Source organism: Carassius gibelio, chromosome A15, assembly GCF_023724105.1.
Source record: "Carassius gibelio isolate Cgi1373 ecotype wild population from Czech Republic chromosome A15, carGib1.2-hapl.c, whole genome shotgun sequence".
NCBI lineage: Eukaryota > Metazoa > Chordata > Actinopteri > Cypriniformes > Cyprinidae > Carassius > Carassius gibelio.
This window is the reverse complement of record NC_068385.1, coordinates 15,533,168-15,560,538: the sequence shown is the minus strand read 5'-3', so window position 1 is coordinate 15,560,538 and position 27,371 is coordinate 15,533,168. Positions and strand designations below refer to the sequence as shown.

The 27,371-nt window shown below is 35.1% G+C and overlaps 2 protein-coding genes across 20 annotated transcripts in view; both read right to left on the bottom strand.

Annotated features, from left to right (window-relative positions):
* Positions 1–598: 598 nt before the first annotated feature.
* cul5a (cullin 5a) lies at positions 599–12,565 on the bottom strand. Its single transcript, XM_052617062.1, has 19 exons — positions 12,410–12,565; positions 10,841–10,950; positions 10,647–10,746; positions 10,378–10,554; positions 10,152–10,293; positions 9,928–10,073; positions 9,705–9,785; positions 9,427–9,520; positions 8,548–8,678; positions 8,249–8,356; positions 7,937–8,001; positions 6,527–6,659; positions 6,308–6,439; positions 6,090–6,213; positions 5,770–5,945; positions 5,500–5,661; positions 4,595–4,713; positions 4,363–4,486; positions 599–3,987 (listed from the first exon to the last, which is right to left on the bottom strand). The coding sequence occupies exons 1-19, from the start codon at positions 12,425–12,427 to the stop codon at positions 3,793–3,795; spliced, it is 2,337 nt and encodes a 778-aa protein (XP_052473022.1). The 5' UTR covers positions 12,428–12,565; the 3' UTR covers positions 599–3,792.
* Positions 12,566–14,132: 1,567 nt separating this feature from the next.
* The window catches only part of LOC128029322 (integrin alpha-E), a 60,757-nt gene continuing 47,518 nt past the window's right edge, over positions 14,133–27,371 (bottom strand). For 4 of the 19 annotated variants that reach the window (XM_052617048.1, XM_052617056.1, XM_052617043.1 and 1 more), the window contains 33 exons: positions 27,092–27,245; positions 26,683–26,827; positions 26,164–26,285; positions 25,906–26,057; positions 25,635–25,788; positions 25,223–25,367; positions 23,939–24,076; positions 23,489–23,560; positions 23,244–23,365; positions 22,981–23,132; positions 22,693–22,846; positions 22,326–22,470; positions 21,601–21,671; positions 21,247–21,367; positions 20,990–21,120; positions 20,524–20,661; positions 20,229–20,426; positions 19,663–19,790; positions 19,388–19,518; positions 19,155–19,297; positions 18,805–18,921; positions 18,244–18,314; positions 18,011–18,134; positions 17,828–17,914; positions 16,830–16,909; positions 16,475–16,555; positions 16,294–16,369; positions 16,117–16,221; positions 15,985–16,017; positions 15,805–15,885; positions 15,637–15,723; positions 15,449–15,559; positions 14,133–15,180 (listed from right to left, as the gene is read on the bottom strand). In XM_052617048.1, the coding sequence (XP_052473008.1) occupies positions 15,127–15,180; positions 15,449–15,559; positions 15,637–15,723; positions 15,805–15,885; positions 15,985–16,017; positions 16,117–16,221; positions 16,294–16,369; positions 16,475–16,555; positions 16,830–16,909; positions 17,828–17,914; positions 18,011–18,134; positions 18,244–18,314; positions 18,805–18,921; positions 19,155–19,297; positions 19,388–19,518; positions 19,663–19,790; positions 20,229–20,426; positions 20,524–20,661; positions 20,990–21,120; positions 21,247–21,367; positions 21,601–21,671; positions 22,326–22,470; positions 22,693–22,846; positions 22,981–23,132; positions 23,244–23,365; positions 23,489–23,560; positions 23,939–24,076; positions 25,223–25,367; positions 25,635–25,788; positions 25,906–26,057; positions 26,164–26,285; positions 26,683–26,827; positions 27,092–27,245 (3,823 nt within the window). In that variant the 3' untranslated portion in view covers positions 14,133–15,126. The remainder of the gene's footprint in view (positions 15,181–15,448; positions 15,560–15,636; positions 15,724–15,804; positions 15,886–15,984; positions 16,018–16,116; positions 16,222–16,293; positions 16,370–16,474; positions 16,556–16,829; positions 16,910–17,827; positions 17,915–18,010; positions 18,135–18,243; positions 18,315–18,804; positions 18,922–19,154; positions 19,298–19,387; positions 19,519–19,662; positions 19,791–20,228; positions 20,427–20,523; positions 20,662–20,989; positions 21,121–21,246; positions 21,368–21,600; positions 21,672–22,325; positions 22,471–22,692; positions 22,847–22,980; positions 23,133–23,243; positions 23,366–23,488; positions 23,561–23,938; positions 24,077–25,222; positions 25,368–25,634; positions 25,789–25,905; positions 26,058–26,163; positions 26,286–26,682; positions 26,828–27,091; positions 27,246–27,371) is intronic. The other 15 variants (XM_052617061.1, XM_052617051.1, XM_052617055.1 and 12 more) reach the window with 12 other exon arrangements.

Here is a 27,371-nt window from a genome sequence, read left to right as displayed (position 1 = left end):
TGAATTAAGAGATAAAAGTTTAACCGAAATAAACATAGACTCGTAATGATGATGACCAGAAAAGGAAATATTGCATATAAAATTATATCAAGGTATAAACTATAAATTCTTATAAGAATATTTACTGAATTGCACAAGTTAGTGTATACACTACCCTAAGTCAATGACAAAATGTGCTGTCCCAATCACCCAAATGTTACCTAAAAAAGATTTTATGGCTCAGTTTACAGAAAGGTGTCCGTCGCACATCTTTTCATTATAATTTAACATTGTTTCCTCCTTAAATGGCTAGTTAACATCTTCTACATAACTGAAATGTATCATGTGTTGGGCTGATATTTTTAATTTATGGCAAGAAACCATGCACAAGATAACTGATTAAGACTCAAAAGAGCATTTAGTTCAATTTGAAACTATCAACTCATTCACAGTCAAATGCTGTTGTTTCTAAATATGCTATATTCAATTTTGTCAGTTTTTAAGAAAAAAAAAACCTTTAATTGATCATGAACTAATTTGACTCGCTAAAACATTCTAACATCTAAACATGCTTTAAATTATTTGTTTAGGGTATAGTGAAAAAAAACTCATATTGGCCTCATTCAAATGGTTTATTTCTTCAGTAAATAAATTATGCAACATTACAAAAAAACAAAAATAAATAAAATGAAAATAAAATGGAAAAATCCATTGCATGAAAATGGTTCACTCACACTGCAAGAAACAGCATCCATTCCAGATATTGGCTGTACAATGGCACACATTCACCTCATACTTATCATTAATTCCCAAATATTCTTGAAGCTTTCAAAGCTCCAGGCAAGAAATCTTGAAAACACAGTCACAGGCAGAGCATACGCTCCTTCTCAGAACTACACTCACATTTGACTTGTTGAAACAGCAGTGTGTCACACTACAGGGAACTAGTGTGTTCAGTTTTCTACTGAACCGTTTACCAGAAAGTGTTTGTGGGAAGTTACCGCGGAACTGTCTTCATCTGTAATACATATTAATACTTCTAACTGTCCAGTTCACTATGAATATTAACCATCACCAGAACATATCTGTATAAGTATAAAGTGACCTGATTAATGATGATGTTTCTAAAAATAAAAACAAAGACAAACCTTTACATTTTAGTCTGTTTGGATCAGCTGTAATGAAATAAAATTCTTAGACTGTGACAAAGATAGAATACACGCTACAAAACAGCAGTGATAAATAAGACACAAACGACTCTGACAGAAGGCAATACTGTTGTTACTCATGAAATAAAATTTCAGTATAATATAATCAATAGTGTGTTTGCAACTTTATTAGAGAAAATTCCATCAACATATTTAAATAAAAAAAATCTTCTTTCACGCTCACTTATTGCATTATACCACTAATGTTGTGCACACCGACTTTATTACTGGAACATACCATGTGCAACAGAGAATATGTATACATTTGCAAACAATAAAGTATAATTCATAATTTCATGTAGCATTCCCCGCAAGGTCATTCACAACATTTTATTCAGTTTCATCATCTTCCACTACAATGAACTGAAATTTCAGCTTTTGGGACTGGATTTCATTTGATGGCTTACACAGAAAACCCCAGCTGTCTTAAGAATAACACAAGCACCCACAAAACTCCAACTGTTATTGATAAATATGAAAATCATAGTGCTTGTCCTAATAAAATTATATGTATTTACCTAGAGAATTTGCTGGAGGAAAACATACATCCAGAAGAAACATTGATTTTAAATTCCAAAAATTAAAATGCATAAACGTAACAGGATATGACAGCACCCTGTTGTAAAAGGCTCCTAAACGCGCGCACACACACACAGACACACACTCTCAAACATGCTTAAGTTATCAATAAATAAAGTGGAAAATCAAATAACACAATGTTCTCAAACACTGTTGTACATCCGGATCTTATAAAGAACAGCTTTTCAATACAATCGAAGGGAATCTTTTCACCATTTTGAATTACAATGTGAAATTAAACAATTAGGATACAAATGAGTGGCTGTGCGGCATTAAAAACAGACAAAAACAAACATAATTGACAGAAAATGCCATAGTGGAGATGGACAGTTGAACTGCAGCAATGTTATAATAACATCAGTGAGCATTTTATTGGGAGCCATCATGTTCTCCTCATTATTCACCTCATTAGATTGAGTGTTTTGAGGTTGGATATGAATGTTCAATCATATCTAGACGTCTAAATTATATTTTTGTTGTTCCTTTTTATTGAGGATACACTGGCAGGCTGATGTATAGTAAACACATTGGTTTTTGATTGAACCATGACCCTAAACCCAATGGAAAAACTACATCTCAGACTGACCAGACATATCAATATATGAAATCTGCCTGCAAAATAAGAGTTAATACTTTTTTGCACTTATTTAAATGCTAATAATCAGGAGACCGTTCATTTGATTATAATAAACAGCTGATCAGTAATTGCACAAGCTTTTGTTCATACTCGGTCACAATAGGGTAATAATGAGTAAAGAAAACAATGACTTTAATAGATCCAACGTTATTTGATTTTGAGATCAGCACTCTTGTGCTTTGCTTTGGCAATATGTGATTAGCAAGAACCGCAAGGCAAATTAAAGTTAACACAACCTACTTTTAAAATAACGCTGCTCCACTTTACCTGAGGTTGAAGCAGTGCTTGCTTTATTCGGACTCCTGTAACCGTGCTTTACTGCTCGTTTACAGTCAGCCATGATGGGGCGATGAGAATAAATCAGAGTTGTGGCTAAAATTCATCAGGTTTGATGAGTAGGCAATGTTACAGGACCTTAGTGGGGCCACCTCATCACAAGCTCATTATACAATCAGTTGGCATCTCAGTCGCTATTTGAAACCGATAACGGAAAATTTGAAAATGATCTAAAAGTGTAGTAAACACAAAAAAGAAACTGCAACTGTTACACTGATGTTTTGACCAGGTGCACAAAAATAAAGCATGAACACTGAAAAAAACAAAACATGGCAAACCCCACAGATTTTCTCCACAGACGTTGACCCTTTGTGACACCTGAGTGCCAAGTTGACTTTTCCTGGCATTCTAAAGAGTAACAATGTCGTCTAAACCGATCAAATCTTTCATTTGCGGTATTTTGACAAAGAAAATTAAAACAATGTGAAAAACAACCCAAATAAATCCATGCTGACATGTTGTGGCGGAGAGTGTGAAAAGTGCTAATGCTAGTCCACCACCCCGGCCCGTGCTCCTCAGAGACTCCAGTGTCGTCATGCAAGGCCAGGTGTTTGCGGATGCGATGGTGGGACGGCGTTCACTTCCGGTTGCACAGTGAAGATGGGACAGGGCGAGGTCCAGACGGAAGATGTGGGAGGGGGAAAAAAAACACTCGTAGCACAGCACACACAAATAAGTCCTGGGATGAATGTGACATTCTCACTGACCGCATGCTGCTGGAGATGTACACTTACAAAATGCAAACGGCCCACCATGCATACTGACTACCAATGGCAAAAATAGAATCCTTTTGTCACTTTTCCCATTTTTTTAAGTCTCCTATCCCACTTGTCTTCACTGTAAGGTAAGGCAGGGATTATATTATTTTTTTGTTTTAAATAAATTTTTTTTATCTGATGTGTGACTGTCTGTCGTTAAAACAAGCTCATGACTACACCACCAGAACAGCAGCCGAAGCAGTATCTTCATCACCACCCCTCCCCCGCTGCTGATCCTCGACAGGTACGCCGTCCTCCAGAACGGTCACGGATCATCTCCGAAGTTATTTCTGTGTTACGCCATGTAGATGAACGTGTTAATGTCCGTTTCGTCTCTCTTGATGTACTTGTGCTCAATGAGCCACTCGATCTGTTCCTTGATCATTTTCTTCTGAGGGAGGAACATGTTCTTCAGGATCTCCACCAGCTCGGTCTGCAGCTGAGCGTTTGTGATCTTCTTGCGCATCTTCATGATCTGAATGATGGCCTCCTGAGATGTTGCAGTAGAAGAAACAAACGCATTAAGTGGAAAGTACACATTAAAGTACCATTGTTTATAGTTGAAAAAGAAATGAAGGACATGTAACAATAGCGCAAAGCCATTTTTATCGGCATAACTTCTGTAGAGAATTAGCACAGACGCTGAACAAGGAAACTTTCTAGATTTTCATCTCGAGTGCCTCTGTTCGCGCACACAGCCTACGATCAAATAGAGTAAATTTAGAAAGGCTACACATTAGGCTGTATGCTTACGCTAAGCATTCACATCAAAACTGAAGTATACTTTGGATAAATTTTGGGAAGTATACAAGTGACTACTGTTCATGAAAAAAGAGGACTAGTAATGTTTTTTGATGTTTCATACCTGTGTTCTTAATATTCTAAGTTGGACGATGCCTTCGTTCTCCTCTTCTTTCATTCGCTCAGTCGTCAGCTGTAATCGGCCAATTAGGTTTATTTTCCCCCTCTTTTGAACCTTGGTGTTTTTTCTGAGGAGAAACCAAAATATTATTATTATTATCATCATCATTATTTCCAAATAAAAGAACAACTTCTAAGTAAATGAAAGAGCAAGCAAGGAGAGGATATGTTCTTACATCAAGGAGAATTCCTGGTTAACGAAAAACAATGTACTGTCTGTGAAGTCTTTGGGAGAGCTCACTTGAGGTTCATATAACAGCACTTGGCGTTTGAGCTTTGGGAAGGCAACGAGAGACTGTACAAAAAGACAGAAAAAAACAAAGCTAGACAGCTTTGACAGTACCGTAAGGTTGTCAAAAGTACCGACTTCGGTACCAGTCGGTACTGAAATGTATCATATTTTCCGCACTATAAGGCGCACCGGATTATAAGGCGTACCTTCAATGAATGGCCTATTTTAGAACCTTTTTCATATATAGGGCGCACCGGATTATAAGGCGCATAGAATAGAAGATACTGCAGTGAAACGTTTGACTGGGTTTGCGTTATGCATCCACTGGATGGAGCTGTGCTAAAGGGGGTGTCAACATTTTGTCATATTTTGAGAAAATTAAAGGCTTTTAAGTGTGCCTTATAGTGCGGTAAATACGGTAAACAATGTGATAATACCAGCATTTCCAGCTAGCATTTTGAGCGGATTCTTAAACGCCTCTGATTGGCCATTGGCTACAGTGATCAGCGTTTTACGCTTTTCACCATCTTATCAGCTGATCCCTAATAGATTATCCCTGCTTATAAACGGATTTGCTGATAGACGCGGCTTTCAAACTCTCCTGTGTGTATCTTTGTGAGCGCTCGGTGAAGAGTGTGAAGCGCTGATCTTCGTAGCCAATCACAGCCAAATCTGTTAAGCATGTGAACACAATGGCCAATCAGAGGTGTTAAAGAATCCACTCACCAGCGCTAGCGGGAAATGCTGGTACTGTCACATTTTTTAAAAGTCTGTACTTCTGACAACACTACAACAAATATCATAAATATCTAATGGAATAAAACACAATATATCCAGTCATAATCCTACCCAGAGAGTTCGTCTCAGTTCAGCATCAGGCAGCTCAGTGGCAAGTTTCAGGTTCTCAAAACTGATCTTCTCTCGTGGTCTTTGGTTCCAGGCAAAAAGTACAGCCAGCTGAAAGGTCGTGACCTCCAGGTCGTACTGCCCTACTTCATTCTTGAAAGTGATCTACCGGAGAGCACACAGACTGATTAGATGCAAGCCACTACATATCACTACTAAGCATTTAACTTAATGCTTAAACTTAACTTAAGTTTATGCATAAAATAAACCCACAATGCCATTGGACATGAGGTGGTGCCAGTGGAGTTTGCGGCCGCTGTGGTTCTTCTTGTAGAAGTCTTCCACCTCAGGAATGAGGTCTTCCAGCTCGGTGGGCAGAGACACAAACACTTTCTCTGAGCTGCGCGACCACGCTCCAGCATTTAAGATCTTTATGTTGACCGAGTCCGCTGGGTAACCGAAGGGGTGTGAAAGAAACCACTTTTGATATATTTAATGCATCCTTGCTGAATATAAATATTAATTTATTTTAAACCCAGGTTAAAAAGCTAGTGTAAATCATAAATAGAGAGACAAATGGGCTTGTAGGTCACCTGGTAAAGCCAGCTTGTTGTGTTTGTGCATTTCCTTGAAAACCTGGTTAAGATCTTCGGACACTTTGATGTCCTGGAACATTCTAGCTAGCTTGTTCACATAGTCAGCAGGCATCCCAACTTCCTGAAACACACCAGAATGAAGCAAACAGTCAACCATTTGAGCATAAATAATTCAAACTGAACTTCAGTCAAGCTTATTTCTCTTTTATTCTTACCCTGAGCCACTCGACCATGTTCTCCTCAATCTCACTGTCCGCTGAGATGTCCAGGATCAGACGTCTGGTCAGGTGGGCTTTGTGGTACCTCATGAACACATCCTTATTCTGGACGTATTTTAGCACGAGTAGCTATAGGAAGAAAGATTTCAAAACACTTGAGGACAATAACACAAGCACGAAGTCAACAACATGTGACTTTTTACAACAACCCCTTACCACTTCCTTCAGTTTGAGCTCGATCTCTTCTGAGGTCAGCTTTTTGCTGAGTGGCGTCTTTCTTAGCAGCATGTCACAATAGTTAGCCAGCAGCTCCGGACACTTCGATTCTGGTTGTGTTTTCAGGCCCACTCTGCATTTAAAAACATCAAACACAAGTTGATACAATACAGAAATATGAACCACTAACCCTCACCTGCAGGATGATTATATTTAATACTAAGACCAAAAAATAATTTGTTACTGGAAATAAAATTTACTTTAACTTAAATATGAAAAAACAGCTCATCTTATTTCAGCTAGTTACCACAGCAACTTCTCATTTTCATTTAGTTTATGGTCATGTACTAAAATAACTAACTAAAATAAAATAATGTAACTAAAATAAAAATGAACTGAAATAAAAGTGGAATAATGAAAACCATAAGATGTAAGATGTAAACAAAACATAAAAATTTAAACCAATTCAAAATATTAATAAAAACTACATTATTATATCAATGATACTAAAATAAACTGTTAACTTACAAAGGGTGAAGACATATTTCCACAATTAATTTAGTAAATGTAATGTTTTCTTATTCTTTCTATTTTTTTTTAAGTTTAATATAAATTTATAACAATACAGTTTGTATTATATTTAACTTTGCATTACATTACAGAAAACTGGTTTAGAGGCCGTTCGCATATCGCGTCTTTTGTACGCTCAAGTTCGTTATTTCCAACGTAGGCGTGTGGTATGCGCGCTCATAATGGAAGCGACGCGACGCGCTCGTTTTTTCCAGCCGCGTCCACACTGCGTCGAGTTAAAAAAAAAACATCTCAACTTTTCAGAATGCCGCAAGTGCACCGCAGGTCACGTGACAAGAACTAACCAATCAGCTTCATTCTTTCCCGTATCAACGTTGAAAGCTCAGCCAAGATGAAGGAACAGCTGATCATAGCTGTATATGGATTGCCATTTTGAAATAAATTTAGTAGCAGAGCTACTGCAAGCGATTTTTAGTGCTGCAAATCAATTTATCCTTTGCTGAAATATCATGGAGAGAGCACGTCATGGTTGCTTAGCAACAGCAGACGCCTCAGGAGCGCAACTGCCCAAGAGCTTTGGAAAGCGGCGTGCCTAACGTTTTCCACGCGTTTTTAGGCGCGATATGTGAACGGCCCCTTATTCTGCTTCAAGAGTATTTCTAAAACAACGGTTGAGGGACTGACAGCAAATCTGATATCTCTCTCCATATTTTCTCCTATTTTGTTAATATATTTGTAGAGTAAACCTCTCCGCCAACTTTGACTTCAGCTTCTGAGCTGCCTGTTAGTGTGTCTATCAGTTAAGCAGAAATAAGGTTATTCTGCGCATCTCCCTTCAATGGACGGTCAACAGAAGCCCAGAAGGCAGCTGTTACTCACCCCTTCTGTTTCATTGGCAGCTCCAACTTAAATATTGTGGCATCATTCACAACTGCTTTGTACGCCTGCAGAGAAATGTAAAACTATATGTTAAACATCATTTAAAGATACAAAAACTTCTTTCGTTCAAAATAATAAACTCTATTCATTACAACATTTCAAATGGAGTTATTGTTATATAACCTTCCACTGTATTCCTGTGCCATCGCAGATCTCTAGTAACCATCTGCGGTGTGATCTAGTCATGCAGGCTCCTTACTGAGACCAACTGTAAGACAGTGAGAATGAATACGGAAAGGGTGGCATGCTCACTTTGTCTCTGGCTGTAAGGAACCGAGGATCATCGTGGAACGCTTCCTTCACTAATTTACTAAATCGATTGAACAGAGTCAGGAGCTGCTCCACATACTTCTCAGAGTCCTGAGGAGAAACATCAGCACAAACCTCAACACCAGATGGGAATAAATCAAGTAAAACCAGGACCATTAATCAAATATTCATCTCATCAACAGTTCTCCTTTATTAATATTGTGAATAACAAGAGCCAGCTGATGCTTTAAAATTCATAAAACTCACAAATTGCATAATAATTCTGCAAATGTTGTGCTCACAGTTGTGATGGTCTCGGCAGCGGCCACCATGTCTGCCAGTCCAGCACTGATGATGTGCTCCTCCAAGTCTTTCAACATGGGTTCAATCCCATTGGGCACTTTATCCATGAGAGAGAACATGAGGTGCAGCTCTGTGGAAGAGGAGTTCACAGAGGTAGAAAAGATTATATTTAGAGATATTATACACCTACGCAGTATGCAAATTAGGAATGCAAAGTCTATTTTTGTGGAAAGCACAGGACCATTTAAAAGCTTTGGGCCATTAAGTTTTTGTGATGAAAGAAATGGATGTTTTTATTCTGCAAGAACATTTAAATTGATCACAAGAGACTTATATATTTTTCAAATAATTGCTGTTCTTTTGCAATTTCTATTCATCAAAAAAAAAAAAAAAAAAAAAAAAAAAATTATATATATATATATATATATATATATATATATATATATATTGTATTTTATATACATATATATATATATATATATATATATATACATATATATATCAGTTGCCCACAAAAATATGAAATAGCACATGTTTTCAGATTACTCTTGAACAGCAAATCAGCGTATTAAAATGATTTCTGAAGGATCATGTGACACTGAAGACTGGAGTCATGATGTTGAAAAATGAGCTTTGCCATCATAGGAATACATTACATTTTAAAATATATTCAAATTCAAAACAGCTATTTTAATTGGTCTATTTTAAACCTCACAATATTAGTGTTTTTACTGTATTTTTGATCAAGTAAATGCAGCCTAATTGAGCATAAGAGACCCTAAGGACCCCCAAATTTGGAAGGGTAGTGCATCTAAAGCCCAAAAAGGTCATTTTAGATATCGATCTAATATAAGATTTCAAAGTAGTCTCATACTCACTGTCAGTCTCATTTCGTTTGATCATGCCTGGACATTCAGCCAAAATAGTTTCTTTAAATGATGTCACCAGTGCATTCACACAACATTCCATAAGCTGAGGGAAAAAGAAAAAAATACATATTAAACATTAAAAATAATGTTACTTTTTACTTATTTTTACACGGAAAAACTGTAAAATATTTTAATGACCGAAGCCCTATTTTATGCAAAAGTGTTTAATTCACTTACTTATTTCTACACACAATCTACCATCATATAAAAGCCAATCATATACTCACTGCTTGTACAGAGTTACATTCACGTCTTGTCTCTAAATATCGTAGTGCACGTTTCTCCTCTTCTCTTAATTTAGCGTCTGCCTGTAAACAGAGACATGAGAATACATGGCAGTGAACACAAAAGCAGAGTGTTAGCATAACTCTCCTCTCGGCTATGCAATCGGATCCAGTCTGATTGGCAGAAGATCATGTATTCTTAAATCTGAAGTCTGGCAGGCCGTACATATTTCATGTAGTTCTGTACTCCGTTCTGCTGCAGGTAGGACGGCGCCTGGGTCCTGTAGAACCTCTCAGTGGAGTCTAGGTAGGCTTTCTCGAAGTTATCCCTGTAGATCTGCAGCTTATCATCAGGATTGGAGCACAGGTTCACTGAGAAAGAGATTCTTTTCAGTTTTCACGAATACAAAGATTCACTGGAGCCAGTTAAAAATGCGGAGTGGATCTCACCATATGATTCTCTGACTCCAATGACCAGCTGCGAGTCGAAAGCTTCTCCCAGCCGCTCGGCATGGACCAACTTCATCGCACTATCCTGCAATCTATTCTTGATGTTGGAGAATATCGATTCGTTCCAAGTATCCAGCATCAGCTTTGAAAACATAAAAAGGCAGAACAGGCCGATGAATCCCATTCAAGGAAATCAACCTAAAAATCCCGCTTTTGTCTCACTCACCTTCCTAACAATGCTGTCCTCCACATTGGACTTCTTGTTGCTGCCCTGTTTGCCCATCAGGGTGATCTCCAGCTGGCAGAACGGTTTGGGCAGAATGTCACACTGCGTGAAGAACTTCCTCCACTCCACGATGTAAGCCTTGAGGAGCGCCGTGTCATCTTGGTGACTGAGCACTCGCTAAACACCAACGTTCAAGAATATGATTATATGAAGAGACATGATTCTGCTGAAGAACATCAAGAGGTGGCTTACCCCTGAACCTCTCTTACCGCTTGAGCTTGTTTAATAAAATCTAAGATGTCCTCTTTGAGGGCCTGGTGGATCTTTGCCGGTCCTTTGTCATCCCATAGACAAACTGCATGAACATCTCTGTGAGAACCAAAGAGAACAGAGGACTGACTTGAGCATTCAGACTGCAGTTAATGTGCAGGATATAAAAAGATCTGAATTCATAGGGCCTTACGAGAAAAGATCAAACCACTGCTGCTTCGTTACAGACTCTTGGCGGAGCAATTTAAGGACAATGGGGCGCATAAGATCCCACTTGTCCTCAAACTGGAGGGAACCCTTGTTCTAAGCAAAAGGACATGGAAGAGGACACAGACAGTTAGAGAAAAACAGTGCGAGTGCATTCACATATAACACAATGAACCAGACATAATGGAAGACCTCTCTGTCTAAACATGACCAGGAAATCAGAAGCCTGGTTGGAAATGCTTCTCAAAAAATAGAATTAGACAATTCTTCTAATGTCTCTAAGAAACGTTTGTCTTAAGAGTTGTTTTTATTTTTTTGTTATTTAAATTAAATGTACTAAAACTTAAAATAATTTTTGTATTATTATTTGTAATTTTAACTTTTATTTATTTATTTCTTTATTTTCATTACTTTCTTATTAAGCTTTCAACATACATAAAAAGAAAAAAGTAAAATAATTCAAATTCACATGATTTCATTAACAAATAACAAACACCTCAACTGTGGTTTAATATCCTAAATACTGCCACTAATATTTTTTTTTTCTTTTTAAATATTGTACTTGTTTACCAAGGAGACGGAGAAGAGCTTGAAATGAATTATGAGATATGACAACGACAAAACAAAACAAAAATGGATAAATATCACTTGTGAACAGAATATTTTAGTGTGCAGAATTTCCAGTTACATTAAAAGTGAACAATTATTTTATTTTACCTATACAAGATGAATCAATGCTAGCTAATTAGTTTTAGCAAGAAAAATAAGTCTATGTTTTTTTAAAATGTCAAGCCCAACACAGACAGATAGTAAGTAAGCAAATTATCAAAAGACAGAAAGGTTTTTAATAAAAGCTTATGACTTAATTTTTACAGATCTGCACAAATAGACAGCATTTTGGACATGGTGCATTTGAAAACATCTATGATGCAAACAATGTTGTCTAGGTAGGCAGCTCACTGGGTTTTAAGTCAAAGCCACTGTATTGAACTGCATAAAATCACACTTCAACTATACGAATGGAATGACTCTAATCTTTATTCATACTCCCTGAATGATTTCTTGACATATTTTAAGTACTTATAATATCTGACACTAGTGATATGACATGCGCATCTCTTCTTGGCTTACTACAACATGAAACTCTACACAGTAACGGCACAGATTCACATTATATTAGCTCAACTGTTAGACTCAGTGTCATTTAATCATTGGCCAAGCTAACAACATGCGCGCTAACTGTCATCGGGAACATGCCCCTTTATCATATATATATTTATAAACAACATAACAGCAAAGTTCAACACCCACTGGAGTGATCGTGACTTTAACTCGTCTGCATGCAGTGCAATATTATTGTGATTATTAGCTTTATTAATCTCAGCTAGCTCACAGCCTGCTAGCTAAACGCAGACTCTCTTATAAACTCATTGGACGTGCTCATCCGAGTCCGAGCAAGCCGCTAAATCACAGTGGTAACAACATAAACATTTGAAAGATATAGGCATGACTGTTAATGGAGAATTCGGAGGCAACGATCTTAAGTGTTTCTTACCTTTAACAAATTAGACATCGCCGTGTTTCCTTAACTTATCCCCTCGCCCGTTCTCGCGAGATTTGGTTCGGTATCAGAACTGATGGGATCTCCAATTCATTTCTGCGATTGGACACTGTCTATGGTCTCAATGTGCCTACTTATACTACGCTCCTAAAGTATGTATTCTCTCGGTGAATAAAAAGTACACACTTTTGAGTGTGTAGTAGAAGAGTAGGAAAGCTTTGGGACATACTATCACGTCACGCACCCTGTCACCGTAAACTGACCTGTCAATCATCTTGTAACGTTTTACATCCTTCACGTCATTTCATTTAACCTCCTACAGTACTGGAGAGAGAAAAGAAGTAGCCACTGATCTATAATCAGTGGAAGTAGCTAACTTAGTTAAAAACATATGTCGTGAAAGTATTTTTTGCATAATGATGCATTTATATACATACAATATAGTTCACTTTGCAGATTAAATATGATACTGATTACAATAAACAAATATACAGTCTACATATATTTTTTAACAGGTTAAATGTTGATTATTATTAGTAACCCCTGTAAACTTGTAAATTTCTCTACTTAATCGTCGATCGCGCGCATCCGCCACATTTGTAGTTTTTCTTTGTAGTTCTGGACCGAATCCTTTGCATGTTTCCACACAACAAATGATGTGATAAAAACAAAAATAGTTAATTTGTAATAAAATTTAATCCTGAATTTATATTTTAAATTACTGTTTTCCTTTATGTTATTATTTTACATTTATTTTTATTCTTTTAAACGTTTATTTACTTATACTTTCCACAAGGACCGCCTCCCTCATTTCAATGTTGCACATGGAAAAGTAAAAATTAATAAACAAATCTGGAAATAAATACATGTGGGAATAAATAAATAGCCTACATATAATAAATAAATAAATGCATGAATAAATACATTTTAAAATAAATAAGTAAATTAAATAAATATAAAAATGAATGAAAGTATAAGTAAATAAAAGTTAAAAAGAATAAAAATCAGTGTAAAATGAATACATAAAGGAAAAAGTAAGTTTAAATGTAATTCAGGATTACATTTGATTTCAAATTAACTATTTTTGTTTTTATCACATCATTTAGTTAATTTTTTTCCTTTTATTTATTTATTTTTAATTTCTGCAGGTTTGGTCCTCCATTGTGACATTCAGTAGTCAGATGCAAGACTAAACATAGCCATACATGTGAGAGCTTGAGCATATCACATGACCACGTGTATGTACGTGTGACTGTTTATGTATATGTGTGTGAGTGTGTTTACACCATGTGGAGGTGAATGACCAGTTAAAAGACTTAATTTCCAGTGTCAAAAGTGCATAGTGTCTCTTCTGGTCTCTCAGCCTGGGCAAGTCAGTTAGTATGTTTTGTTTGGTTTTAAAAAGAGATTGAGAAGTTATCAGCACTGCTAGTCTTCTTGTTAAACTGGGAAATTATCTCAAACCAGCCGCTGGTTCAAGCCATAGACAGTAAAAGAAAGCTCAAACTGGTGCGCAACGTTTGCTACGGTTTCCGGTTTGAACGACATGTTTCCTGGAAACAGTGCAACAGGGTTTGAGATATGTTTTATCTGGCTTGGTTTACAAAAATGTAAGCACAATCAGCGGCAGGATGAAACGTTATATAAACCACGCGGTTTTAAAGAGACAGCTGCACAATTTAATTAACATCAAAATAAAAACTCACGAGAGCAAGTATATTGTTTACACGTTTATTAATATTAAAGGCAACACAACTGAAATAAGAGCACATGTATAGATCTGAAACTGCTTTAAGGCTGTCTAAATATAATTTAGTAATTGCAATGTCTTCTGGTCCATATCCTTTCCTTAGGAAGGTGTGCAAGACACTGATTAATAATGTCATATAGTTAGTAATAATAACAATAATAAGGTCATATAGATCATAACTGTCTCTGATGTAAGAAGTGGATTATGCTTCACCTGAATTGTTTGTTTTTTCATCCTGAAATGCGAGGCAAGTGTTGGCTCACAATAATTAGGAACCACAGTTTCCACAGATCCATTCACTCGATTGAGATTTTCTCTTTTATTCTGGATGACAAGGGCAGTGACTGTAACATTGATTCATATTTTGCAGTATTAAACACTTATTAATATCGATTTCATCTGGCTCCGAAAATTCAGAACACAAAGGCCTTCTCGGCTGCTATAGCTGCAACTCTTGCGTCATCACAAAAGGCTGGTCAATGCACCACCGTTACCATTTTAAAAACGTTTTGCACCATTTTGTCAGGGCTGAACGCAGCCCAGATAAAACTAACCATGAAAATAGGCTACCTTTTTGTCATGCAACCAAATTGGTTTACAGATGTGTCTTGCCATAGATGTTATATTGTAAATCATGAATCATAATATCAACAATGTCTTGGTTGACCGTATTGTAAGTTAGTCATAAAATGATATGTGACTTTTGGTTGTGGAGTTTGGTGTGTCATCAAATCTTGAACAAATAACTTCCATCCAAGGAAATAGCTGTAAGCCCCTTGATGTGGGATATTTGTTATGATTTAGAAACAGATTTATTTTTGTCTTTCATTCTTTCTGCATATACAATATACTATTAAATAAATCATTAAAAAGCTGCTTCTTAATACTACTTTTTTATGCAAACTTAAGCAAGATATATATTATATAGTAATAAATGGTCCCTCCAAGGCTTTGCCAGTCTTCAGTTTGCACTCTGTGCTTGGTCCATTTTATGGCGGCGACGGAAAAAGCCACACTGAAAAGAGATCACACAGAGTCAGTGCATGCAGAGGTATGTCTGAAATAGCATAGAACCATACAACCTTACAACTCTCACTAATTCTGCAGTATATAGTATGCACAGAATGCAAATTGTATCATAATATACTCAAATGACTAATTATATACACCAAAATTTGCAGTACACAATTACATGCTCCTGCAAGGAATACAATATCCCACAATAGAATGTGCTTGACTTGATCTTCCTTGTTACATCAAATGTGGAGACAGAGATTTTTTACCTTAATGAGAATGATGATGATGATGAAAAGGAGCAGAAATCCTCCTATGGATCCTCCAATGATGGGACCTATAGATTTGGTCACCTGCAGCTTCGCAACTATCACCTCCACCTGCATGGCATGATTAAATCTATCAGTAACTAAATACGTGATGACACGTTTGCATGCCTGAAAGGACGGTCGCTCACCGGAAAAGTTCTGGAAAAATGCTTCGCAGTATAGATGGACTCATCAAAGCTGTATGTTGCTACGGCAGTGATCTTTTCTGTGCTTTCCTATCAGTTTGAAAAGAATTATTGTATAAACAGTTCATTGATGCATATGATTATCAGTATACCTGAATTAGATAACTATACCTGAACGTCATGTATCAAAACTTTGGCATCAATGATGATTTTCTTCAGCGTTGTCAAGCTACATGTGATCATATATAATCCCTACATGCATAAAAATATAAAACATGTATATATTTGATTTAAAATACTTTTATTCAACGTTTTTGAAAGCATGGCCATTGTTTTAAGGTAATATCTTACCTCCACTTTAGTATTTTTGGGTAAGACACACTCCTAATACAAAATGAGCAATTAATGTTAGTTTGAAAGCTGTCATGCTGTTTCTCGTCGATATAACTTAATATTTAATAGATATTTAATTTCATATGATACCTCCTGTGGTGTGACATTAGTGATGTCCAAATCAGTTTTGAAGGTGTCCTTTGTTATGTTTACAACTACTTTGATTGTAGCGCCATACTTATTTTCACCTGCAAACTAAGAATACAGGAGAATATATTTAATGTATGACATAAATATTTTGTGAGATTAGATTTTAAAATACTGTACCTGAAATTCGAAATTCATTTCTTGAATCTTTACTTTTTGCCCCTCTTCAATACGGAGTCTGTTTGTGCTGGCTTTGCTGTTGTTGAAAAATAAATGAATTATAATAATAATCATAAATAAGCTTAAATATTACAAAATCAAAATGTTTCATTTGAAATATTTAAACTGTTTGTTCACTTACCCAGATAGCTGGATTGGTAGGGAATACATCACCTCAAATGGATATGTTTTAGTGGCCAGAATTTCAGAGCCAAGATTCTGACTAAAAACCAAATAATTGTTTTTTAAATGCACATTTAAAAAAATAAGAAGGTGAAGCTTTAAACGCAAAAAAAAGGAAAGATTTGTAATTAAAAAGTATTTAATAAAAAGATTATTGAAACACATTTTATGAGAAAGTACGTTTAATTAAATTAAATGTGTGTTAAGTTTTTCTATATTTAATTGCAAACTTTACTAGCAATTTCTGAGTGAAAATAGTCTCTACACCAAATTCTTTTCATTATATAAAAAGTTTGGAAAAGTAGCTCTCAAACCTGGATAGATTAGCAGTAATCTCATATTTCTTCAGATCAGATTTGGTTTCACTGAGCTGCCATGAGATGAAAAGGGTGGTCTGGAAGATAAAAAAAAAAATACTTTCAGGTTTTTTGTACCCCCGATCAGATCCGAGTCATAGAATAATAAGTATCTGCCGATACGGAGTACCGATCCTATACTTGTACATACAGGAATGTGTGTTTGGTGCACACTTCAAGTATATTATAGTTCTTAAAATCAGAGTTGTGCAGAGAGTAAAAATAATACATTTATGATGTATGTATATATATTACAAAATACACTCTCTCTATATGTGTATAGAAATGCACACACTGTATTGGCAGATGTACACAATTACATATAGATGTGGTCACGATTAGGAAGATGGCACTGATATTAAGTTCTTTTATTTTATATGTTAAATAAGCTGAATAATTGCAACTTTTCTAAGGTCACTTAGGTCAGTGTCGGATTGTTAGTCAAGTCTGAATCAAGATGCAACCTACAGCAACACGTTATGACAAAAACGTCTAATTTAGTCTGATGACTAGAAGTAAATGATAAATAAATGAGTGATTGTTACAAAGTGTGCATCAAAAACATTAAACATGGAAGCTAAAATGTATATTTGGCACAACAGAACAGTCCTTAAGTTGATGCAACTTTTTGAGCAATGTTGCCGTCAGTGGGCAACCTAGTAACATGCAGGGCCCATGACTGATCTAAAGTATCCAGATAGAAATGTGTTGCCCATTCTCAATGGGAAAGTGCCCAAGCAACATTGGGTTTCAAGTCCAACTCTTTATTAGCTCACAACTGCCTAATGGCTTGGACTGAGGAGAAACGATATCGATCAGTTAAAAAAAGCTTGATCGGTCCCAATCCCGATCCTTGAGATCACCTCGGGACATCATACTTTTCATTACTGAAAAATATCAGGTGCAAAAGAGATCAGAATTCTAACGTTTTTCAAATGTGTGTGATCGATTCATACCTGTGCGCCTCTTTTGAAAATAGGGTGTTGAATATTACATTGTATTTGATTTTCATTCTTCACAGGACAGGTGGCACCTTCTATTTTCTGTAAGTGAGACACCAAACCAGGCTTTCACGTATCTACTAAATGTATCAACAGCAGATGTAATTGGCATTTGAAGGTGAAGTCATGTTTTTTTACCCTCTGACTGAGAATGCTGGGGAAGGTCAAAGTCAGGGTGGTCATATAGGAAGGGTCTTCAGTGTTTGTAAGATTGAAATTGATATTCAAGCTTTGAGTTTCTCCGATAATGATCAAATCTTCACTAAAACATAAATTATTGTAGTTACAAAAAACACAGAACTGTATTTTTACAATTCTTTTAAAAAGCCCCCTTTTAAAGCTGAAATGGAGTACATTTCATCAGTACCTACCTAATTTTTGAATCAGATAATACAATACTTGGTTTACAATCTGCAGTCTTGCATTCTTTTTCAAAGGAAATCTAAAAATGAAAAAAAAAAAAACATTATAAAGTCATTTAAAGTCATTTAATGAAACATTTCACAAAATGGATGATGACTAGCTGATGGATAATAAATATATTCAATTTTTTTTTTTCCACAAATCAGCGTATTAGAATGATCTCAGAAGGATTGATCTGAGTAATGATGCTGAAAATTCAGCTTTACATTACAGGAATAAATTATATATGTAAAATAAATTCATAGAGAAAACAGTTATTTTAAATGGAAATAAAAAAAAAAAATAGTGTTTTTACTGTATTTTTGATCAAATAAATGCAGCCTTGATAAATACAAAACATGGCTTTTAAAACATTCTAAAACATTCATAACTTTCATAACTTTCAAAACATTCATAACTTACCCGACCCCAAGTTTTTGAACAGTAGTGAGTAAATGGTGAAAGATGACTTCATGTTTACAAGTGCATGAGAAATCTTTATGTTATGATTATGCTTAAACATATTTTACCTCATGTACAACCTCTTGTGGACTAAATTTGTCAAGAATTCGTATTGGGGCTTCTTTGTTTTGATCCAATGAAAAAGTCAGCTTGATTTTAATCGGTGAAAAACAGTCAAAACAGACCTGAAAGGAAGACACAGTTCTTCTCAGTCAACATCATAAAGAATGAGTCCTAGCTGTCAAAGGATTTTTTTATAATAATTTAAATTAATACTATCCATTTTTTTTTTTTTTTTACATACTGTAGTAATAGTACTAGGTTTATGCTGAATGTCTGTTCCAACCGTAACATGTTTTATTTTCTTATAAACTTGACAAGTGGTTTAGGAAAAAAGAATCAAACAGAACCAACGTACCGAATATTTGAGGTTGATAGATGTACACTCTACGTCTGGTGTCAAGGTGAAAGATTTTTCTAAGAGATCTTTGCCTTCATAAGTGAGGCGTTTTTTGTTTACATCAGAATCCAAGTCAATTTTGTACTTAATTGGAAGTTTAACTTAAAATGACAGAAAGTGAATTTGGTTAAAGTAATCATGAGGATTGTTTTGGATCAAAAATACTCACTGAACTGAAAGAGAATACTTACTTTTAAGCTTTTCATTCATCACATTAAAGCATGTGTGGTAGTTTATGGATAAATCACTCATCTGTTGATCTATTTTAATGATGCTTGGAGTAATTGTTATAGATGGTTTGATAACAATAACAGGGATAGTCCTGAAAAAAAAAAGTATAAACATTAAACAACATCTAAAGAAAAGGTTCCCCCAACCATTAATGGAACAGAAGGTGCACTGAAATATAATATGAAAAAAGAAAAAACTTTGAACTTTGAACAATATAACAATTATTTATACTCACTCAAAAACAAGCACTCCTCCTTGACTTCCAACAGTAATGGAGGCCTTATTTGACTCTCTATCAGGTGCACTGCTTACTGACTGACCAAAGTGGACAAGTTTAATGCCAAAATCTGAGGGGGAAATTTTCTAGGGAGGAAATGGCAAAAAAAAAACAAAAAAAAAACAAAATCATTTTTAGAATGAAAGATACATTTTGTATCTATGAAAGGAACATGGTCATAACTGTCATAAAGAAATACTTTTTTCTTTCTTTTTTCTGTTTTGCATTGTTTTGTTTTTTATACTGAAAGAATTTCTGGTATGATGGGATTTAACTGTTTTATTATATTGTATTATATTCTATATAGTTTTACATTTTATTTCATTAATTTAGTTGAAATAAAATGTAAATAATTAATATAAAACGTTGTATATTCAGATATTATAATAATACATAATATAATACATAAACTATAATGAATATAAAAACTTTAGTCTATCAAAACATGCACACACTCTAACAAAGATTTATTAAAATGCTCAAATATAATGTATAATATATAAATAATATATGCTGAAACTCACTTGTGAAAACGTAAGTCCATCTTTGAATCCATTGTAAATGTAAATGCTTCCAGCAGAATCTGATTCCAGTGGAGCTCCCACTGCTATATCATTGAACTTATTCCCATCAATATCTCCTATTGATGCAATGGCTGCGCCAAACCTCGCAAAGGTCTGTTCGCCCTTAAGCTCCATAGCCACACTCTCAAACCTGTCCTCCTTTAGCATGATTTAAAAATAGCCCCATGAGACACAAATCATGTTAAACTATTGTCCACATATTTATTTAAAAGGTGAAAGGAGAGTATGATCTTACCTGATTCAGTCTGTACATAAGCACTTTGCCTTCTTCCCCACTTTGATGGAAATGTGGAGCTCCAACTAAAAGATAATCTGTGTATTGATTTCTATCAATGTCCAAGGCACAAAGAACTGATCCAAAGTAAGATCCAACCTATGACAATTATACATTACTTCATTATTGTCATATTAGCAAATGCATAAACTGGGGCTTGATTGTGAGCCCCAAATCAATCAGAAGAAAAAACAACAATCATTTCTAATGCAATAAATGGTTTAAATTAATGTATTTAACATATTTAATTTTATTATTTCACAGTTATTATGAATTTAAATAATGCATACCATTTAAAGATTGCACTATTGAATTTGGTGGAAACCGGTCATACATTTATGATGTGCAAATAATAATAAAAAAAACTTTCAAAAAGCAAACAGTCTCATGTGTTAATGTAGTGTGCAATAGTATTAACTACAAATACCTGATCTCCCTGGAGCACATACTTTTCAGAGCCACTGAAAATAAATACTCCACCAGTCAAGTTATACCGTGGTGCACCAGATATGTAGAGTGTTTTACTTGGGTTTAGTTTAGCAGAAGCGACACTGTAACCTGTGATCAGGAAGGAGATTCAACAAACATGAACCTGAGATTACTTTCATTTATCCAGGTGTTCAATATATATATCCTTAATCCATTTTCTTTTATTTACTTTTTCGGGTTCCAACCATCACTCACCTAAATAGGAAAATTTGGGTCCATCATTAGAGTCGTTAAATAATGTCACGGTTTTACCAGATTGCAAAATGACTGCACCACTCCAGCCAAAGGCTCCAACTGCTCCAAAAAGAATAGAATTCTACACACACACACACACACACACACACACACACACACACACACACACACACACACACACACACACACACACACACACACACACACACAAAATATAAAAAAATGAGTGTTATTAGTATATCAGCTAATCATCTTGGGAAAAGTTGGTGCAAACATCCACACATTCTTAATAGTGTTTGATAGATAGGATAGTTTCTAAAATAAAAGGTATCGGAAAGCAGAAATCCTCCTTACGTCCTGCATGAGATGGGAGCTGAAACCAGCTTCAGCGAGCTGGAACTGAAATCCTGCACCTTGCTGACTGTCTGAGACACAAATTGTTTAGATAATAGCATGAATCTCATTTGTTGAATTCACATTAATAGTATACTGCATATTCAATTACAATACAGTCAAAGCGGTTTTCAGATATTTCATTGTCCACTTGCACACCCCTGACAGACTGTCAGTTTACTGTATGCATTGGTAGTGGGGATTTTTCAGTGACCTGAACACTGAATGATGAATGAGTAGATGGTAACAGGTGAATTCATCTTCATGAGTTCAACTTCAACTGATTCATTGAAACGTTCAGACACTCAACAAATAGATTTTTATGGGGGAGTTACTGAATCATTCACTTAACCAATTCTTTCAAGTACATAGATTCATCCATGAAAAACACAACACTTGATTCTACTTTTTCTTGTCATGTCTGCTGGTGGTATGTAAATAGTTACTGGGAATACTGTATTTAAAATCTTATACTCAATATTTACTTTTTGATCACTGAAATGTTAAATTAAAGCAATTATACTCTGAAATGTGTGTGGTTTGTGTGATTATCAGCAAGGCTTAGTTTTACAATGGCTGTTTATCAGCTCATCCAATCAGATTTTAGCATAGAAACTATCTACAGAACTGCCTCTTTTCTCTTTTTAGATATAGTGTAGACTAATGTGTGATGAAAACACTCTTACCTTCAATTCCTGTTAAATTCTGTTGCAGTGATGACAGAATGTCATTTAATGCTGCATAATTGGAAACCTTGTAAAATTTATCAGGATCTGCTATTTGTGTCATCTCTTCTATAGCTTCAGGTTTATCCAGAATGCCACTACCAACCTAAAGATAACATGATGTTAGTGCAAGGGTTTGGGTTTTATGATTTATTTTGTTAAACCAAACTATGAGTAATATCGCAGAAATGAGTGTCAAACCTAGAAGTGTCTTTAACAACAGATTAAAATAAATCATAGTAATCAGTATATGTAGCTCCAGCATAAGAAGGCCTTCTAAAGATATAAAAAAAATGCTGCTGTAATAAGCAGTTAACAGGACACTTACTCCTATGGAATAGCGAGTGACACCTTTCATTTGTGGCATGTTCAAAACATCTGTAAGATTCATTGAGTCTCCTGACATTTTCCCATCAGACAATACAATCATAATTTTTCTGGAGTTATTTTTTGATCCATTCTCAGGGATGAAAATATCTGTGCTGTAAACAACCAATGAAACCAGTGAGACAATGATATTAATGTATCATCAACAAAAGAGCTGCATGTCAATCAAACACTTAAGGTGTCAAGGTGTAAAATGTCAAGTATTTCATATCATAATCTGTAAACTCACAGGACATGATGGATGGCTGAGGCGGTCTTGGTGATCTTGCCAAGTTGCTGTATATCTTTGACCTTTTGCAAAGCTTTGGCACTTTCCTCATTGTCTAACAGTGACAGCTCTGTCCTGACCTCTTGACCAAATTGCACTATTGCAAAGTTACACTAAAGGGAGAGTTTTTTTTTTTTTAACAAATATTAAATACCTTTTAATTTGTACTTAAAAACAAAATGGCTGTAAAAGTGTCTCATTAAAATGCTTTAGTTTATACTTGCATCGAAACATGTGTTCCAAACTTTGAACATGACATCGTGCATGAAGTCTTTAGCTCTCTGAAAGTCGTCATGGTCAATGCTACCAGAGCCGTCCAGCACAAAAGCAATCTCTGTCCCAGCATCTTAAACATCGGTATAGATATTATGTTTCATTAAAGGCATTGATCTATGCATCTGAAGTACAACACCTTAATATGTATGACATAATTAATGTTTGATTGCAAAGGCTGAACAAAGATTAGTACCTTCCTCTTCCTCGTCTTCACCTGCGTTTGTTTCACTATCCAACTGGGTGTCTCTTCTCATCCTCTGCTTAACTTGTGATAAGATTGAAAGAGATGTAAATTATCAATCAGATTCCTTAAATGAGTCACACTAAGGCAACAGCTCATTTCATTGTCAGGTGTGCTCCAATATCGCTTAAGCATATTTTAATAGATAGTGTGGATTTAACTATACTCTTATCATTTCAATTCTTATGAAAAGGTTTTTAATGAAGTGAATCAAAATTTTGTTTTAGAATTCCAGTCAAAGATAAACAATTTTTTTTTTTTAATCTTTCATTTGTAGTCCATATCTTTTGTTTTTATTATTATGATAAGAATGGTTTATTTAACTTTTTCTATTTTCTCTTGCCTCTCACCATGAATATAGTCATGGTAACTGGTATGACACTAAACTGTAAACAAACTAACCCTCATCGAATCCCCCACCTCGGTAATGATTGTTGTTGTTGTTGTTGTTGTTGTTGTTGCTGTTGAGTTTTTCGTTGATCATTTGATTTGTAACAGCAGACAGAAATCTTGAAGATCTTGATGGTAGTGGCACATTCACTGTGACAGAAGAAAATGTCAAATCTTTGTTATATCTTCATTCAGTACTTTAGTAGTTACAATACATAGAAATGTTTCACTCAAGTGTTAACTGCACAAACAGGATTCACATGTATTCTCTGTGATTGCATTCATATTCGATAATTAATTGCAACTTTGACAACCATCCCTTACTGAATCCATGTACTTTGTGAAATGTATTTCTTTATAATGTTGTCTTATAATAATTAGTTAATGAACAATTATAACCTTCCACCCACCACCACCCCCCTCCTGGCACTACTAATGTTACATCAAATAAATGTCCTTAAACACTCGTCACAGCAATATCTTCCATTAAGTTGTCAGAATGTAAAAAAAGATCATTGGCTTTATTTGTGTGGCTTAATTAAGAGTGCCATTTCAAGATCCCCATTCATAACATGAAAAGACCTCTTGAATTCAATTCTTAGTAGTAAAAATTAAGGTCACACTTTATTTTAGGGTCCAATTTTCACTATTAAATAACCATTAACTATGACTTTTGCCTCAATTAACTTCTATTTTCTGCTTATTAATAGTTTATAAGGTAGTTGTTAAGTTTAGGGTATTGGATTATGTATGTTATGCATTATTTATACTTTATAAGCACTAATAAACAGCCAATATGTTAATAATAGACACGCTAATAAGCAACTAGTTATTAGTGTGAATTGGACCCTATACTAAAGTGTTACCAAAATTAAATTGCGAGAAACACTGAGAATAATTAAAGCTTATAAGACAGATATATTGCTTTTGTAAGTGGACCTGGCAAACTGTTTCTTCTTATGAATGACTTGACTTGAGAAATGAAGTCAATCTCTCATTCTTCTATACAGTACACATGCTCATCTTCTGTAACAATAATGTCACTGAAGCAGCTAGTTGCACAAAAGACAAAAGCTATGGGAGTATGGCTCTGATCACCTGTGGCCTTGTGTCTATAGCCGAATCACAGCCAGGATGATATAGAGCCGTATCACACTCCTTTGAACCTGTCTAGAGCACGCTGGCTGTGTTGTGAGTTTTTCAATCAGATTTTAGAATGGGACCTCTCCAGTGTATAACAGAAAACAATAGCTTTTCTCTGTTATATAGTGTAATGTTTGATGAAAACGTTCTTACCTTTAGCTCCAGTTAAACTTTGTTCCAGTGAGGACTGAATGTCATCTAATTCTGCATAATTGGAAACCTTGTAAAACTTCTCAGGATCTGCTATTTGTGTCATCTCTTCTATTGCTTCAGGTTTATCCAGAATGCCGCTACCAACCTAAAGATAACACAATGTTAGTGCAAGTGCTTGGGTTTTATGATTAACTCTGATAAGCCATAATAAAATTCAATAAAATGTAATTTATAACCACACTGATATTAATGTTATAGTAGGACTGGGGAACCTAGAAATGTCTTCAAGATTAAAATAAATGACAGTAATGTGCAATTGTAATTCTAACAGAAGATGTACCTTTTAAAAACATCTTAAGTGTGATTTAATATCTAAAATGTTGCTGAAATAAGCAGTTAACAGGACACTTACTCCTATGGAATAGCGAGTGACACCTTTCATTTGTGGCATGTTCAAAACATCTGTAAGACTCATTGAGTCTCCTGCCATTTTCCCGTCAGACAATACAATTATTGATTTTTTGGAGTTATTTTTTGATCCATTCTCAGGGATGAAAATGTCTGTGCTGTAAACAACCAGTGAAACAATGAAATCAGTTTATCATCAACAAAAGAGCTGCATGTCAATCAAACACTTAAGGTGTAAAATGTCTAGTATTTCACATCATAATCTGTAAACTCACAGGACATGATGGATGGCTGAGGCGGTCTTGGTGATCTTGCCAAGTTGCTGTATATCTTTGACTTTTAGCAAAGCTCTGACATGATCCTTACTGTCTAACAGTGACAGCTCTGTCCTGATCTCTGCACCAAACTGCACTATCGCAAAGTCACACTGAAGACAGAAGGGTTTTAAAATATATAATATAACTTTTACATTTTATTTAAACACAAAATGGCTGTAAATGTGTGTTTCATAAAATGTTTTAGTTTATACTTGCATTGAAACATGTTTTCCAAACATTGGACATGACATTGTGGATGAAGTCTTTAGCTCTCTGAAAGTCCTCCTGTTCAATGCTACCAGAGCCGTCCAGCACAAAAGCAATCTCTCTCCCAGCATCTACAAAATATGTATAGAAATGATATCTTGAAATTACTGTTTTTTTTGTTTTGTTTTTAAATTTTTTTGTTCAAGCCATTAATTGCTGCTTTAGTGTTGATGTCGAGCTATTAGCAGTGACTTGGATGGTTGCTTAAACAGTGTGAGAATATACATCTAAAAACTTTAGAGGCTAAAGCCTAATTTAAAAAAAAAAATGGACATATCTATACCTAACATCACCTCTGTGATTTCATTCATTTTTGATATTTCAATGCAATCTTGAAAACAATCTTTTACTGAATCCATGTACTATGGTAATTTTTCTTTTTAATGTTGTCTTATAAAGCCCTCTCTGATCAGTGCCTTTGAAATCACCCAAACCTTCCAGAGAAAGTTTTGATGAAAATGTTCTTACCTTGAGCTCCAGTTAAACTTTGTTCCAGTGAGGACTGAATGTCATCTAATGCGGCATAATTAGAAACCTTGTAAAACTTCTCAGGATCTGCTATTTGTGTCATCTCTTCTATTGCTTCAGGTTTATCCAGAATGCCGCTACCAACCTAAAGATAACATGATGTTAGTGTTTGGGTTTTATGATTTATTCTATTAAACCATAATAAAATTAAATAAAATTTAATTTAAATAACCACACTGATATGAATGTTTTTTGTAGGACTGGTGGACCTAGAAGTGTCTTCAAGATTAAAATAAATGTCAGTAATGTGCAACTGTAATTCTAACAGAGGATGTACCTTTTAAAAACATCTTAAGTGTGATTTATTATCTAAAATGCTGCTGTAATAAGCAGTTAACAGGAAACTTACTCCTATGGAATAGCGAGTGACACCTTTCATTTGTGGCATGTTCAAAACATCTGAAAGATTCATTGGGTCTCCTAACATTTTCCCGTCAGACATTACAATTATTGATTTTTTGGAGTTCTTTTTTGATCCATTCTCAGGGATGAAAATATCTGTGCTGTAAACAACCAATGAAACCAGTGAAACCATGACATCAGTTTATCACCAACAAAAGAGCTGCATGTCAATCAAACACTTAAGGTGTGAAATGTCAAGTATTTCACATCATAATCTGTAAACTCAC